General features: G+C 36.8%; 1 protein-coding gene and 1 long non-coding RNA gene across 2 annotated transcripts; both read left to right on the top strand.

Moving 5' to 3' along the window:
- The first annotated feature begins 7,777 nt into the window (after positions 1-7,777).
- LOC103335906 (2-oxoglutarate-dependent dioxygenase 19-like) lies at positions 7,778-9,615 on the top strand. The gene is made up of 3 exons (XM_008238941.3): positions 7,778-8,135; positions 8,236-8,802; positions 9,069-9,615. The coding sequence occupies exons 1-3, from the start codon at positions 7,902-7,904 to the stop codon at positions 9,312-9,314; spliced, it is 1,047 nt and encodes a 348-aa protein (XP_008237163.2). The 5' UTR covers positions 7,778-7,901; the 3' UTR covers positions 9,315-9,615.
- A 2,535-nt stretch (positions 9,616-12,150) lies between these two features.
- Positions 12,151-13,635, top strand: LOC107881436 (uncharacterized). The gene is made up of 3 exons (XR_016128033.1): positions 12,151-12,379; positions 12,465-12,632; positions 13,148-13,635. It is a non-coding gene; the product is annotated as an uncharacterized LOC107881436 (long non-coding RNA).
- Positions 13,636-17,537: the final 3,902 nt, after the last annotated feature.

Here is a 17,537-nt window from a genome sequence, read left to right on the forward strand (position 1 = left end):
GACACCATATTCTGCACAAGGAAGGTCGTCTTGGTCTTACTACTCACCAGCCCAAGCCAATTCTGCTTGCCCCTCAAGCTAGCCAGCTTCTTCTGAAGTTCTTCAATGTACTTTTCCAGTTTATTAGCAGCAGTCTTGGTCTCCTTGTAATCAGCAACCATCATATCCAATTCGCATACATTTACGGTAGTCAACCAGGTTAGCTTCATGAGTAGCTTTGCAGAATTCAGACGCTTTAAAAGAAGGCTTGAGATCTTCATAGCGATTGTGGAGATTGAGCACATCTCTCGCCAAGCCTAGGCTGATTTCAAGGATGGGCCTAGGAGCCATGTTTTCTTTATGCAGCAAGTCCAAGTCCTTGTTGCTTCTGCAATGCATTTTATGTGCACGGGACATGAATGGCCTTTAATGGGGGGAATAACGTTGAAATAATATAAGAAATGCAGAACCATTTTTTGACTAATTTTGTTGCAATCACAAATGACAGTTTTGTGGTACTTCCAAAATACACATTTTCAGGGTTAGGCAAACCACATTTTATTTTGGGTACTCGAAAGTCGCCATTAGTCTTCATTTTTCTTCTTCCTTTTTTGATGTCTCTTGCGAACTAAGAGTGTAGGGTCCTATCACAAGAGATCTTAATCATTAACCCAATATGTGATGTTCGCATGATGTACTTGAATATTTACTCTTACTCCTTACTCAATACGTGGTGTTAACGAGTTAGGCTTAAATGATTGACTCCACTGTGAATTTGGCTGCATGTGTGGCCCATTATGTGGCAATCGTACATAAGAAATAAAGATAATATAAATTGAATGGGATCTACTACTACTACCACTTAGATCTTGGAATCTGTAAGTGGTTAAGTTTGGGAGAATATCGGTATTGCTAGTAGTAGGCTGTTGGTCTGTCTACTTGAAAACTTAACACAGACTCGCTTTTGAGGCTCTCTCTTGAAGAACCAAGGATATATGAAAGTAAAACCCCTAAGCTTACTTCACCACCAGTTTCACATCGGGTTCTTGTAAATTTCTATAATTTGCATTTAGAACTCTATTAGAAGCCAAATATCTTCTACTATCATGAAGAAGATATCAATGGGACAGATATCTTCTACTACCATTGGGACAAAGGCTTCTGTTTCTTCTTTTTAAATTTATCATTTTTGGAGTCATTTAGAAGAAGATATCAACAGATGTGGCCGTAATCCAATAATATTCTTTAATTTCTCATAAAAAAGGAGTCAACAAGACTGTATATATTATTCCTGGAAGGTATTGGAAAATAAAATACAACTCTTTTAACAAAACACAAGTTCCTGTCATAAGCCAATCTCGTCCACACTTTAACCTCACTACCCCAAATCAAATCCCAGTTTCTTAATTTTATGTATGATCAACGAAAAATTAATCGAATATTTCTCCAATATGAAATTAATGTTGAACAATTTTGATTTTGATTTTTTATTTTCTTCTTATTATTATTATGAGCGACATCAACAAGAATAAATATAACGACACATCGCCAGAGTACTTGTCCTACCACGAAAGCTAGAACCACTGATATTATTAATTTTTTGACTAATCATCAAATGGATAATTATTCGTCAGAGCTAATGTGGTTGCCAACTAAAAATGGTTAAAGTATTGTATTTATTATGACTAGCTCTTTCCAAATGTTTATTTTCGGCTTCTAATTAGTTTGTTGTCAAACCATTGTTTTTCAAAACATTAATGGTTTCACGTTGGAATAGAGTTTGGTTTTGACAGATGAGTTTACTTTTGCATAGAAGAACTTTGATTTGTGAATCAACTGATGGAATGCGTGTGGAGTACACGGAATCTCTACTATAGACGTGATCCGTAAGAGAATAATGACATGTTTACTTTATCTAAATATGTATTATAAATATTTCAAATTTTGACTTCCTATCCGTTTACTAACACTTACGAAACCAAAAAAATATGCGGGCCTCAATTTACAATATGTAATACACAATTTATGAAAAATCTATGATTGAGGGGCAAAAATCCCTGTGGGGGCAGGTTCCCATCGGGTCCCTGACCATAACGGGGGGAGATTTTGGGCAAAATGGGTATCGGGAACGAAGATCTCGGACTTGAAAAATCCTCGACGGGTGTTTTGGGGGGATGGTATTGGTGTCCCCATCCCCAAACCCGACTCGAAAATATACATGTTTATATTTAAATAAATAATTATAATGTTTATGTTTAACCCTAAGTTAACCTCTCTCTCCTAATTCTTTCTAATCTTCTTTGGAATTTCATATTGAAGTGATTTTGAATAGTTGAGTTGAACTTTATAGTTAATTTGGATGTGTTGAATGATAAATTAATATGAAACTTAATGTTAAAATGTATGATAAAAAAAAAATTTCTGCAAAAAAGAAATTGGGGATTCGAGGCGGGTATGGGGATAATCCTCCGACGGAACGGGACGGGATTCCCGAAACTTATTAAATGGGAATGGGTTCGGGGACCGGGCGGGGATGGAGAGCGGGGACGGGGATGATATTGTCATACTCGGCCCCTACCCGACCCATTGTCATCCCTAATTTCATACCTATTCCCATGATCCCATACATATTTTTTATTTTCCCAATTCACGAGTATCCTCATTCCAAATAAGTAAATGACGTAACCGCTTACAAAGTGGCATAGCATCCAAAGATATACGATTGGATCAAACAAAAAGTTATAGGAATTTAAAAGAAATAAAGTTCAAGGAATTTGACAAGTGCCAAAACTCTATTTGTTGTGAGGAGGAGATTTTAAGGAGCCAAGATTTTTCCTTTCAATAACTAGGGACTGTGGACAGCCAAACCAGCAGATGATGTTAGGTCAGAAGTAGCCTATGCTGAGAGCCTTTAAGAACAATTCTTAATTTTTTGTCAAATTACTTTAATATGGAGGGGCATTTCGCTCCAATCTTGCATCCCCTTCACAATAACCTTTGGCTCCTTTATTCGTCTTTTTTTGTTGATGGAATGCATGAGCTCAAAAGTAAGAGATTATCAGTAATGGACTGAACAGGAATAAATGCATTTTGAACACTAGAAATCACCTCAGGCAAAATGATCATCAAAAAATTATTTAGAGTCTTTGCACCGAACTGGGATCTTGAACTCTAGGAAAGTGTCTTAAAGCATAGAATGTGTAAGGGTTTCTCAGACCCCGCACATTCCAATCCATTAGGCTCATTGAAATTGACACATTTCAATCCATTAGAGCATGCAAATTTGACTCATTCATTACTAGCTTTATGAGAAGAAGTTCCACAATATAGTTTATTTGGTCTACTAAATATTATTAAATTTCCTAAAATATTTGAATTTTTTTTTTTCCTTCTTGGATTTGAATTGTTCTGTAGACACTGTAATAATTGTTCATGGTATATGGTTAATGGTTTTTGAAGAAGTATCTGGTTTTCTTAACAACAATATGCATGAGAATGTTCCAATTATACATGTCTTAGAGCAGGTGGCCTTGAGTCATTGCAGTCTTGAACATAGATAGAAGGTGTCTCAGAAGCATCATAAGGGAAATGAAATGTAACTTTACATGTACGTTATTTTCTTCATTTCAGCAACTTGACGCCAGCCCTTTCGTCAGAAGCAGAAACTTGACGTGCATCTCACACGTGCATGTTATTACATTAACTTTGTTTAATGTAAGCAGTAGGCCCACACGTGCACGGTGCATCTCAAGAAAGATTTAATTTGTTCTAATTTTATATATAAATTGTTTGTTGTCAGACCTTTTCTCAGATGCAGAAACTTCACGCCAGAATTCTAAAAACAAAATCGGATAATAAGTCCTATTTTTATGGAACATAACTACCATATTATATTTCAGACCAAAAAAAAAAAAAAAACTACCCATATTATATTTTCTTAATTCTAAAAAAAAAAGAAAAAAAAAAAGAAAATCAATTGGCATATGCGTGAGCATGTGCCAAAGGGCTAGTATATATAAAACTTGTAAACAAACATAATGCAAAATTAGTGACCCCATTCAAACTTTGCCATAATAATTTTAAAGACCTAAATATATGCCTTATCATGATAATACTGAAGACAGCACACTTACTTTGAGATTCGACAAGTTTTCAATGGTCTCGTATCATATTATTCGGATTGTGACTAGGAAGTTGACGTAATCACACTAATTGCAAAAGTGACTTTCATTTTGCCATATCATGAATTCCTTGTTGCTTCTGCAATGCATTTTATGTGTATGATAGATCAGCTGGGTACAGGACTGGCCTTTAATGGGGGCAGTAGCGTTGAAATAATATAAGAAATGCAGAACCATTTTTTGACTAATTTTGTTGCGGTCACAAATGACGGTTTTGTGCTACTTCCAAAATACACATTTTCAGGGTTAGGTAAACCACAATTTATTTTGGGTACTCGAAAATTGTCATTAGTCTTCATTTTTCTTCTTCCTTTTTGATGTCTCGTGCGAACAAAAAGCGTAGGGTCCTATCACAAGAGATCTTAATCCTGAACCCAATATGTGGTGTTCACATGACGTACTTGAATATTTACCCTTATCCCTTACTCAATAAGTGGTGTTAACGAGTTAGGCTTGAATAATTGACTCCACCTTGAATTTGGTTGCATGTGTGGCCCATTATGTGGCAGTCGTACATAAGAAATAAAGATAATATATATTGAATGGGATCCACTACTACTACCACTCAAATCTTGGAATCTTTAAGTGGTATCGGTTAAGTTTGGGAGAATATCGATGCTGCTAGTAGTGGGCTATTGGTCTGTCTATTTGAAAACTTAACAAAGACTTGCTTTTGTGACTCTCTCTTGAAGAACCAAGGATATGAAAGTAAAACCCCTAAGCTTACTTCACCATTAGTTTCACATCGGTTTCTTGTAATTTTCTATAATTTGCATTTAGAACTCTATTAGAAGCCAAATATCTTCTACTATCATGAAGAAGATATCAATGGGACAGATATCTTACTAGGCCTCATCATTTGGCCCGCGGGCTCATGGGCCGATGGGGGCCCGCCCGGCCCATTGGAAAAAGCTCGGCCCGGCCCGTTATGGGCTTTGAGATGGCCCGCCTTGGGCCAGGCTTGGGTGTCTGGCCCGGCCCATAGGCCCGGCCCGATTAAGCCCAAGAAAGCCCGGCCCGGCCCACCCACAAAAACCCGGCCCGTTAGGCCCGCATAGATATATAATTATGTATAAATAAGAGTTTAGGATTAGGATTATATCACTTAAATCACATATATAATTTGTTTCATTTCATTTACTTTTCTTTACTCATTCCTAGTTTATAATTGGATAATTAGCACATTAATTTGTGTCAATTATTAATACAACAATTATATATATATATATAAATAAGATGAACAATATATCATATCACTAAACATAATCATATCACGAAACATGATCGTACTACTACCACCAAATATAATCATGTTTTTCTTGAACACATCACCAAACATTTACATATTTATTTATACCATCCTTTAAAAAAAATATCTTTTTGATACTTATTATTTTTTTAAATTATTTCTTAAAACGTATTATGGTCTAATTATGTAATAACCTCAAAAATAATACTTTGTTTTATTATTTTTGTGGAAAATCTTATTAAGTTGTGTGACTTTATTGAGTATTTTATGAATTTGGTTTGATGTGAAAATATTGGAATTAAGTGAGTTTAATCTCAAATTTAGACTAAAATGCCCTTATGATTAAGTTTATGATTTTTTTCGAATGAAGTAGGCCCGTTTCGGCCCGGCCCGTTGGGCTTAGCCCAGCCCGGCCCAATGGGCTTTCTCAGCCGACCTATGGGTCGGGCTTGGTTTAATTTTCTAAAAAATCCGGCCCGGCCCGCCCGCCCGATATTTTCTCTCTCCTCTTTAAAGTCCGGCCCGCCCGCCAAGCCCGTTAAATTTAGGCGGGCTAGCCCGGCCCATTAACGAGCCCTATATCTTACTACCATTGGGACAAAAGGCTTCTGTTTCTTCTTTTTAAATTTATCATTTTTGGGGTCATTTAGAAGAAGATATCAACATATGTGGCCGTAATCGAATAGTATTCTTTAATTTCTCATAAAAAAAAGGACTCTACCAGACTCTATAGATTATTCCTGGAAGGTATTGGAAAATAAAATACAACTCTTTTTACAAAACACAAGTTCCGTCATAAGCCAATCTCGTCCATACTTTAACCTCACTACCCCAAATCAATTCCCAGTTTCTTAATTTTATGTATGACCAACGAAAAATTAGTCGAATATTTCTCCAATATGAAATTAATGTTGAACAATTTTGATTTTGATTTTTTACTTTCTTCTTATTATTATTACGAGCAACATCAACAAGAATAAATATAACGACACATCGCGAGAGTACTTGTTCTACCACGAAAGCTAGAACCACTGATATTATTAATTTTTTGACTAATCATCAAATAGATAATTATTCGTCAGAACTAAATGTAGTTGCCGACTACAAATAGTATGGTTAAAGTACTGTATCTATTATGACTAGCTCTTTCCAAATATTTCTTTTCGCCTTCTTAGTTTGTTGTCAAACCATTGATTTTCACAACATTTATGGTTTCACATTGGAATAAAGTTTGGATTTGGACAGACGAGTTTACTTTTGCATAGAACTTTGATTTGTGAATCAACTGATGGAATGCATATGGAATACGGAATCTCTATCATAAACGTGATTCGAGAGAGAATAATGACATGTTTACTTTATCTAAAATATGTATTGCAAATATTTCAAATTCTGACTTCTTTTCCGTTTACTAACACTTACGAAATCAAAAAATATGTGGGCCTCAATTTACAATATGTAATCCACAATTTATGAAAAAACTGAAATTATATTAATTGGGGTAGTTGATCTCATACCTATTCCCATAATCCCATACATATTTTCGATTTTCCCAATTCACGAGTAATCCTCATTTCAAATAAGTAAATGACGTAACCGCTTACAAAGTGGCATAGCATCCAAAGATATACGATTGGATCAAACTAAAACAAAAAGTTATAGGAATTTAAAAGAAATAAAGTTCAAGGAATTTGACAAGTGCCAAAACTCTATTTGTTGTGAGGAGGAGATTTTAAGGAGCCAAGATTTTTCCTTTCAATAAACAGGGACTATGGACAGCCAAACCAGTAGATGATGTTAGGTCAGAAGTAGCTTATGCTGAGAGCCTTTTGGGCGAGTGACCTTCCCCAATGTTATTTCCACATTCTCCATCGTGGATTTTGCAGAGCACTTCTAGAGCTCGCGGGTATTTTATGCATGCGAGTTGAGGACCAAAATATGATCCACGACCCCTTGAGCTTTCTGCTTGATTTTTCTGGCTTCGGGACTTCTCTCATAGAAAATTTTCGTTCACCAAGTAGTCAATAATGAGATCTTGCCAGTTGGGGTTGTCATCGATCTGCATCATGTCCGGATGCTTTGCTTCTTCAATGCTTGGTTGATCAAGGTATTTTGACTTGGTCTTTTGGTGAAAAGTAGATGTTTAAACAATCTAAAATATGAAAATAAAAATAGTCGTTAACTTGTTACACCTAAATATAAATCGAGCTTAAAAATCAAATCCACGTTTTCTCGTGCGTGTATTTGACATCGTGGATGTTCTAGAAGGCTTTTAATTATGGCCGACACTTTTAAAAGATATTTTACATCGTGTTAAAGTTGAGATACCTGCCTCCTCGAAGTAGCTATAAATAGGAACCACTTCTTTAATTTACAACCACTCAACACACTTTCGTGTCCTTCCCAATTTACATCTTGTAATAGTACGTATACTCATCATCATCTTCTGAGTTAAGTTTTAAGCGAAGGCTCCACTTGCTGTTGCACAAACCATGGACACATTGAAAGTAACAAGCATCAAATCACTTGCTGAATCCCCTGCCCTCAACTCAGTTCCTTCCACATATGCCTTCAACATAAACCCCAAAGAAGAAGCAGATCCAAACGATCCTGAATTCGCAATTCCCATTGTTGATATGTCTCTTCTCACCTCGGGGTCTCCTGATCAACGGTCAAAAATCATTCACGACCTCATAAAAATTTGTCAAGAATGGGGCTTCTTCATAGTAATTTTGATCTACATATATTATATCTACAGCAGTTATATTACAAATTTAATAATTGATTGACAATTTATTAACCATTGCGATGCAATTTTAATTCCAGGCCATTAACCATGGAGTGCCAGAGAGCCTCATGAAGGCGATGATTGACGCTTGTCATGGATTTTTCACTCTTCCTGACAAGGAGAAGCAGGAGTTTAAATCGGGTAACGATGTGCTAGAGATGTTCGAGTATGGTACCAGCTTTAATCCGGCCACGGATAAAGTCCTCCTGTGGAGGGACTTCTTCAAGGTGAGAGTACATCCAGAGTTCTACTCCCTCTACAAACCGAGTTGCTTCAGTGAGATATCAAGGGAGTTCAGCAAGAGAAGCCGAGAGGTTGCATTGGAGATAACAAGAGCAATCTCAGAAAGCCTGGGATTGGAGCCAAACTACATATACGACGCAATGAACATGGATCGTGGCTTGCAAATGCTGGCCGCCAACTACTACCCACCATGCCCTCAGCCAGAACATGCAATTGGTATACCTCATCACACTGATCATGGCCTAATCACTCTCCTCATCCAGAATGAGATGAATGGCCTCCAAGTTGAGCACAACGGGAAATGGCTCACTGTCGATGGCCCTACCAACGGTTTCTTTGTTAACCTTGCTGACCAGATGCAGGTAATTTTATTTTTATTTTTATTTTTATTTATCTCACATTAAACAACTTCAAGAAGAAGCAAAAGAGTAGGCTAACCTCATTTGCCTTGCCACATCAGCATTTTCATGCTCCAAGGAAAGAGGGAAATGGGTAGATTCTCTTAGCTCAACTTGGTTGCCTATTCTTTTTCTCTGTAAGATTGCTTTCTGCATTTGGAAACTTGGGTCATATGCATCAATCGCATGTTTGACGATTCAAGTTTGATTCAATTCATGGTTTTCAACAGATTCTTACTAACGGCAAATACAAGAGTGTGATGCATCGGGCCACCTTGAACAACAAAGCTACACGAATCTCTATCGCCATACCACATGGACCATCTGTGGATACAATTATTGCCCCAGCTCCAGAGTTAATGGAAAAAGAAGGTGAAGCTCCTAAATACCTTGCAATGAACTATAAGGAATATATACAACTTCAACGAAGTGGCAAGATCTACATGAAGTATACCTTTGATCACATACGAGCCTAAGCATTTTGCTTCAACGACACTTCAACTATAATGAAAGAGCTGCAGCATCTTTTTTCTTTTTCTTTTTTTTTTCGTCTTTTGTTTTTTCTGTCAATAATCATGTCATCTTCGTCCTGCATTTTTATTGGCGTTTTCTTGCAGTTGGACTATGCTCCAACAATTAATGATTATTTATGCTTGATAATCCCCAGGGCTTTCCACATATAAGCCTATATTTCTAGAAATGGGGTTCATTATAAATTTCTCTAATCGCTCCTTGGAATCCTTTTAGTTTACACACTATATTATCCGTCTTGGTGAATAACTCTTCTCTGAACAAAAGTCCTTTCTTTGGAGCAGACTTCATATGATCTTCACTAAGAGAATGTATGAACTCCTAGTCAAGATCACGCAATTAAGTTGCTGATCGAATATTGATAAATTTTCACCTGTGACCAAATACAACATCAAGTTGAATTGATCGAGAGAGAATCACGCACACTTTATGAAATGCACAATTTATATTTATCGAGTCAAAATAGAGTGAGGTATATAAATAAGAGGATTAGATCCTGTGGTTACGGACTATAGAATCGGAGGTACCAACATCGTGTAGGAAAATCATGATCAAGAATAACGGACCAAAAATAACATCTACTTGTTCTTTTAACATTGGAAATAAATAGTTTAATTAAATAGAACCTTCCATGACACTTGAGTCTCCTCATCAGATCTAGATGCCGGATATAGATTTTTGTTTTTTGTTTTTTTATAGACGGTAATATTTGAATGAGACTTCTACAAATTTTAGCTTACCAAGTATGAAGATTTGGTAAGAAAATTCCAAATTTCATTTGGATTTATATGGAATTTACCATGTACTTTGAATCAATGTGTCTCTTTTACTCCAGTGTTGGTGTGCTGTTAGATGGGGACAGACGGCAATTTATTTATTCATCTCTTCCCATGACTCTTAGTATTTAATTTATTTAATTTGAATGCCAGGTGGTTCATCAACATTCAATAAGAAATGACTAATAATGCAGAAAATAGTCACGTGTTGACACAATTCAATGAAAATATTATTTAGAGAAAAAATCAAGCAATTGAAGCCCAGCTCGGTCCTATTTTGAGTCCACATTCCTCCACTATGGCTTCAATTAAACAAAAAAACAATTCTCATAACATGCGCCCACAATTCTACCAAATTATAATATTAATGAATATTGTTGGGTTAAATTATGTAATTAGGTAGGATTCATAATCGTCGTCAAAGATTTGATGGCCTGAAAACAATCTGGATTGGATTATGTCTAATCTTTCTAGGATTAAGTATAGTAGAATTATGTCTAATACAATATTTAAACCCATATAACAGCACATTTCAATTAATTAAATTCTTTAATTATGTGTAGTACTAAACACATCATTTTAATCATGGGGAATCAAACCTAGAACCCTTAGTGTAGCAGAAAAACTTGTATGAAATGAGGATAGCATTGTTTTGCTTTCCCCAACCAATCACAAACTGTCACGTGAAAAAGTTATCACGTGTGGAATGCCATGATTTGTCGGAGATAGCAAAATAGTGTTATCCCCGTTTCATACAAGTGTTTCTCCTAGTGCAAAGGTAAATGCTCTTAAGCACTTGAGCATACAAGTCCCCTGAGTGCCAAAAACATCATTAGATTACTGTTATCATTTCAAATCCAATTCAGCCTAATGTAATCTAATTCAATATCATAATCCAATCCAATTAAAGTCCCCAAACACAAATATATTGCAAAAATTAATTGTTCAATGATAATGTCAGCCCATCCTCATGAGACAATTAATAAAGCATCATCATTAGTCAGCAATAATCTTCGTAAATCACCCAAAACATGGACAAAAGATTAAACTAGTCAAACACGTTGTGGGAAGATGAATTTTGACAACCAATCAAAAACTAAAACGTGGAAAAAGGAATTCTTTAGGTCAAATAATTGTGCTAATTAAATCCTATTTAATTAGCCAATTATCCTTATTTAAGATAGGAATATCTCCCTAAATCAAAGATTCGATTTCCACCAAATCTCCTTGATATTATCGTGTCATCTCACTTAAGGAAAAGAATAATTCATATCAATAGGGAATTATTCTCCACAAACCCTACCTAAGATGAAGGCTCTATATAAAGATGGCATCTCACCGCACATGAGGTAATTCCAAAAAAAATAGCAAAGCACACGCTACTCTCTTTCTCTATTCCTTTCTCACGGCTCCGCGCTCTCATCCCACTTCCCAACGCACGCGCCTCCTCCTTTCACATAGAAGAAAACTTCATCCTTTTAATTAAATAGCATCTCCTTGAGACCATTTACTGACATAGGCATAAGAGGGCATTTGACCAACATCTCCTGGGTGTTCTCCGTTGATGGCATTTATTTTGCAGGGTTCGTGGAAGAAGGAGATCGAGATAGAAGAGATGATCATCCATGAATATTCTACTTAGAATTTATTTGTACAAACAAATTGGTACTTTTATAGCCGTGCGGCTATACTGTATTTTTTGACCTTTTGTTTTTACTAAAATTAACATAATACGTTTCAAACGTATAGCCGGGCGGCTATACTGGGGGGTTTATTTTTAATTTCATTAAAAAATAGTATTGCCGCTCGGCCATACTTTTAAAATACATTTGGTACTTGGAATTTGGGTCATACTAGGTAATTGGAAGTTAGCCCACACAAGGTAATTGAAAGTTGGGCCAAGTAGAAACCAATTGGGCATTGAATATAGAGTGCTTCTATAGTGAGTGGAAAGTTATAAGGGGTTTTTTTGAGGGGTATGGAAGAGCCGTTGGATTTCATCCAACGGTGAGTTTTTAAAAGAGGGTGCATGTAGAACCGGGTTGAAATCTGACCCGTTTGGAAACCCAACTTCAGCTGAAGATTTTTCCCTCTCTGTGAAAAACTCAAGAACACAATCCTCTCTTTTTTAATGTAATGCAAATCCACAATTAGAAAGATCCAAAGCTCCCAAACTCTATAATCGCTCCATTGTCATCAGCTCCTTGGGAGGCCTGCGATCTATGGTATCCTCGGTATGATGATTAATGGCTTTTACCTAGCTATTGCCCTGTTTTGATTCTATGATTGAAGTGAAAACCCCTTCTCTTTTTCGTTCAGCAGAAGAGATTCCAGATGAAAGCAAAGTAGCATATCTCTTTTTCGTGCTGCTGCAGTTGTTCCTGGATTTTGGTAGAGATGGAGTCTCCACTACGAAAGAATCCTCTCTAATGTCCACCATATTCTTTGAAGCTGACTGAGTTCGGAACTCCCGATTGACTTTGAGAGGTAAGTTCACTCTTGCTGGATTGATTTTGTTGGGTTTGATTTGTTTTTTGTGAGGGTGAGAAATTTGTCATTTGTGGCATCAATAATGCGTCATTTGCTCTGCTATCAATAATGCGTCATTTCCTTATGAATATTCAATATACTTAGTTGATTATTTTTGTTTGGAGGGGGATTGGAAATTTATGAAATGTAGGTAAAAGATCCTAAACTTAGGCTTAATGGCATTAGAAGTAAGCATTTGGAGAGGATATTGGGTGAAGTTCTGTAATTGCTGGTTTGAATTACATTTGAGTTCTTAGTTGAACATGTTGGTTCTAATGTTATTTTTTCCAGATTATTTCACAAGAGATGACGTAACTATTATTAAATTTTGCTTGTGTTTTGTGTAATCAGAATCCAACAAGCTAGGCTATGCGTGTATTGTGTCAATTTGGGCAATGTTTTGTGTAAGTGGAATGCATTGATAAGTTGTGATGCAGTAATGATTGATTAATGAATTAACATTTGCTATGCAGTAATATAGAAGTAGATCAATAATATACGTGGATAAAATGTCTGGGGGCTCAGAGAGTGATGACTCTGTAACAGCTAATGGGAGGGTTTACATTCCTGAAGTAAGAAATGAGGAAACACCAGCAGTTGGGATGAAGTTCGACTCGCTTGACCTCGTTTATAATTTCTATAATAGATATGCATTCTTGGCTGGCTTTGGTATTCGACTTCATTCCAGCTTTTGGGGGAAAAATAAGAAAGAGATTCTGAGAAAAGAATTTGTATGTTGCAAACAAGGTGTATACCGGAATGATGAAACTCGGGAGAGAAAAAGACAGCGGGGAATAAGTAGATGCAATTGCAAAGCTAAGATTGTGGTTGTGAAGACACATGGGAGCAAGAAGTATACCATCTCTCTTTTTGCAGAGGGACACAATCATAAGATGACACCCTCAGGAAGAATGCATTTACTGAGATCACACCGTCGTATTTCAGATTCTACAAAAGTACTTACAAAATAGTTGGGTTCGGTTAATATTCCCATTAATCAGAAGGTAAGTATTTTCGAGGTACAATCCGGAGGAATGGATAAAATCGGTTTTATCAAAAAGGATATGTATAATCTTGAATGTAGTGTGAATGGGAAGCTGAGGAACCACGATGTTGAACTAGTGACCGAGTATTTTATGGCTGAACAGAAAAAAAATGAGGCTTTTTATTTCAAGATTGAGGGAGATGGCGATAACAGGTTTAGTCGATGTTTTTGGGCAGATGCAACTTCTAGACGGGCGTACGGGTTTTATGGAGATGTTGTTGTATTCGATACCACATTCAACACGAATAGATACGACTTGACATTTGCACCAATGTTGGGAGTTAATAACCATGGTCAAAATATTGTCCTAGCATGCGCATTTTTGAGCAAGGAAACGACTGAGTCGTTTATTTGGATGTTTGAGGAGTTTAAGAAAGCCTTGCGGTGGCGAACCTAAAACGATCATCACAGATCAAGATGCGGCAATGAGCAGAGCGATTTCAATAGCCGTCCCGACTACATTTCATCGACTTTGCATATGGCACATCACATCAAAGTTCTCTGTTAAGTTACCACATTCTGCTTATAAGGAGTATTGGGGTGAATTCCAGAAAGCCATATGGGATACTGACAATAAGGATGAGTTTGATGCAAAATGGAATATTGTGGTTACAAAGGCTGGTTTGACTGACCATCCATGGCTAAGTTCAATGTTTGATTTAAGGGAATCTTGGGTTCCAGCCTACGCACGACACTTTTTTGCTGCTGGAATGTCAAGCAGCCAAAGAGCTGAATGTTCTCATGGTTTCTTCAAGCAATACATATTAAGGAAAAATTCGTTGATGGATTTCATAATAAGATTTGAGAGGGCACTTTCTCATCAACGTCAAAAAGAGTTAGTTGCTGATCACGTAGATGCATTTGAAGTGGCTCAATGTATTCTACCGATGCCAATGAACAAACAAATGGCTACCTTGTACACAAGGACAATGTTTCAAAAGTTTGAGCAAGAACTAATACAAAGTACAGCATGTTTCCTAGAGCTGAAAACAGAGGATGCTTCTAAAGTTGTCTTTAATGTGAGCGAAAGGAAAAATTGGGAAACAAGAGTGGCAGAAGTCGTATATGTCAAAGATTCTGACCACGCATCGTGTAGCTGCAAAAGATTTGAATTTGTTGGAATTATTTGCAAGCACATCCTAGCATTGTTCAGAAGGGACCAGATTGAATATATGCCCGATAAATACATTTTGAAGAGGTGGAAGAAAACTGCGAAATTTGGATTGGTGTCAGATGCAAATGGCAACGAAATTAAAGACTCTGCAGATCCTGGTCTTTTAATAAAGCGGAGTACAATGTCCCGACTTGCTTCAGATGTGGTTGAGGATGCATTAATGTGTGAAGAAGGATGTGAGCTACTGTCAGAGACTCTAAAAAGTTTGCAGGTGAAGTTGAAGTTGTTGAAGGATGGACCAAGTAATAACGAAGTTGGAGGGTCCAGCTCTCAAACACAATATATGAAAGACCCTAAGAGAGTAAGGTGCAATGGAGGGTCGAAACGAGTAACGGGAGCAAAGGAAAAGGCAATGAAGCGAGGGATTAGACACTGTCGGGAGTGTGGACACATTGGTCATGATAGAAGACAATGCCCAAGAAATTTGAACACACCGTAAGATGTTAACACTATTTATAATAAGACCTAAAATTTGAATAGGTAAAGTTCTTATGTGCTTCTGTTTGATGTTTATGCAGGACATCACCGTCGAACAATGACGAATCAACTCCAATAGATCTTAGTGACCCATTATTTGACGAATTTTACAAGGATGCACGGACCAACTCAATGATTTAGGTTTCTATTATACGAAGCCCGGTTATTATGAAGACTAATGATCAGGTGAAGTTTTCTAGATGCAGTTTTATTATTATTATTTTTTTGTTCATGTCCACCGATGAGCTCTGACTATGTCCATTGATAATTGAAATGAAAATTTGCTTGGTTTCATTCTTGCATGAAATTTGGACACATGTTAATTTTACGTCTTCTCCCTATTTAGAAATTTTCATAGACATTAGATAAAGCATCAAATTTTGATTTATGTGAAGAAGCAATGACTTTTACCTTGTAAAATGGGTAGTTTATGGTGAATTATGTTTGAATAGAGATTTATTGATTATATGACAGGCTAATGCAGCATTTCCACAGCCAGCTATTGTTTCCATTACGTAATGATTTCCAGCAGACGCATCATTTGTAGCAGCACCCACTTTTTGCGAATGTTATGTTCTAGTGTTTTACTGGTGATTAAGATCTGAGCTGGACTGGTTATTAGGTGCACGATTTTGCAAACATTCGTAGCTGAAGGATACTTGAAGCACTTTGTTGGAACAGAAAGATTAGAAAGCAACGTGTAAAAAAGTACATTGCAGCTAATCACATTTCGAATGGTTGGGTAATATGAAAGGGTACACTAACATTTGAACTACTCATAATTCCACACACAAAAGGAAATTTGATTGCAAAGCATTTTATGTGCTCCCTCTTAGCAATACCACGATCTCCCCAATAAACTGAACAACGGTAGCCACAATCACTAGGTCGTATTGGTCAGCTTCTTCTTAGCAGGTCTCGCATGCTTATGGTCACTCATGTCCCCAGTGATTTAGACAAAATACATATTCAGCAATATTTGGAATTTTATTATATATACATAAACCATAAACCATTCACTACACAATGTATAGCACATGGCATTTTACTTATGACTCACGTGTCATGATAATGGGGCTTTACTGATTACCAACGTGCTGTGATATTGACTGCTTATTGAATAATATTTCCATAGTTGCAAAATATAATGGTAGACAGAAGGAACACATGATGACTTGCAAGACATAGTCCCAATAATTATATATGAAGCAAATGAAACTGATATTTGTATTATTTTATATTAGATAATGACATTAAGGGAATATAGTTCTAATTTGTGCAATACCACGATCACCCCCAACCAATGAACAGCTGTAGCCGCAATCACTTAGTCGTATCGGTCGCTTCTTCCGAGCAGCTTTGACGTGCTTACGCTCATTCATGTCACCACCATCGTCTAGTATCTCTCTCACAGCATCAGGGGACACATAGTCCCAATTATAACTTGTATGAGTAGTTGCCGCGAATGCTCGGAATTTTTCGAATCCTTCGTTGAATGCCAACTCCAGTTCACTGTGGTGCTCTTCGCATCGCATATGGTTCATCAAACAACCTTTAATTTCATCATTCATTACTGCATCCAACTCCTCAGCTTTCAGCTTCCTTTTATGACTCAGCTTCAAGTACTTGTTCTTTTGGGAGAACGCTTTGTTCACTCTAATGTTAAGATCAGCCAAAATGGCCTCGTCTTCAACACATTTCTCGTACCATGAATTGATCAGTCTAGAATTATAATCCAGCTTGGTACTGACTGCATCTATTGCCTCTAATGGATCATCGGAGTCCCCCTCACTCCCAAATGATGTTGAAAATGGAAGGGGTCGGCGAGTACAACGTGGAAACGGAACCTGCGACTCCAATTTTTCATCTTCGATTGTGTTGTTGGCGCCTGAAGAGGTTGACATACTTGAATAATCCTATTTGTTTTGGAGGATGAGGATTGCAGATGCAATTTCGTTTGAGAAATGGAACATAGCTTTATAGACCAACATACCAAAGCTTGCGTTAGTCAACATATCTACTTTATTTCAATTTTAAAAAAAGAGGTGTCAGGTTTTGCTTTTCAAGCATGTCAACCTCACACTCTCCTTACACCACTGTTAGTGGTTGAAAGAAACTCAATGGAAGTGACATCTAGTTAGTGAACCCAACCAAACTAAACAAACTA

This window comes from Prunus mume, linkage group LG6 (assembly GCF_029339155.1).
Source record: "Prunus mume cultivar Tortuosa linkage group LG6, ASM2933915v1, whole genome shotgun sequence".
Lineage (NCBI taxonomy): Eukaryota > Viridiplantae > Streptophyta > Magnoliopsida > Rosales > Rosaceae > Prunus > Prunus mume.

What these genes read in the sequence shown, in the direction of transcription:
- LOC103335906 (XM_008238941.3), top strand. Translation starts at nt 7,902, where the DNA reads ATGGACACATTGAAAGTAACAAGCATCAAATCACTTGCTGAATCCCCT. An exon ending in AAGAATGGGGCTTCTTCATA is followed by an intron (nt 8,136 to 8,235) that starts GTAATTTTGATC and finishes TTTTAATTCCAG; the next exon opens with GCCATTAACCATGGAGTGCC. An exon ending in ACCTTGCTGACCAGATGCAG is followed by an intron (nt 8,803 to 9,068) that starts GTAATTTTATTT and finishes GGTTTTCAACAG; the next exon opens with ATTCTTACTAACGGCAAATA.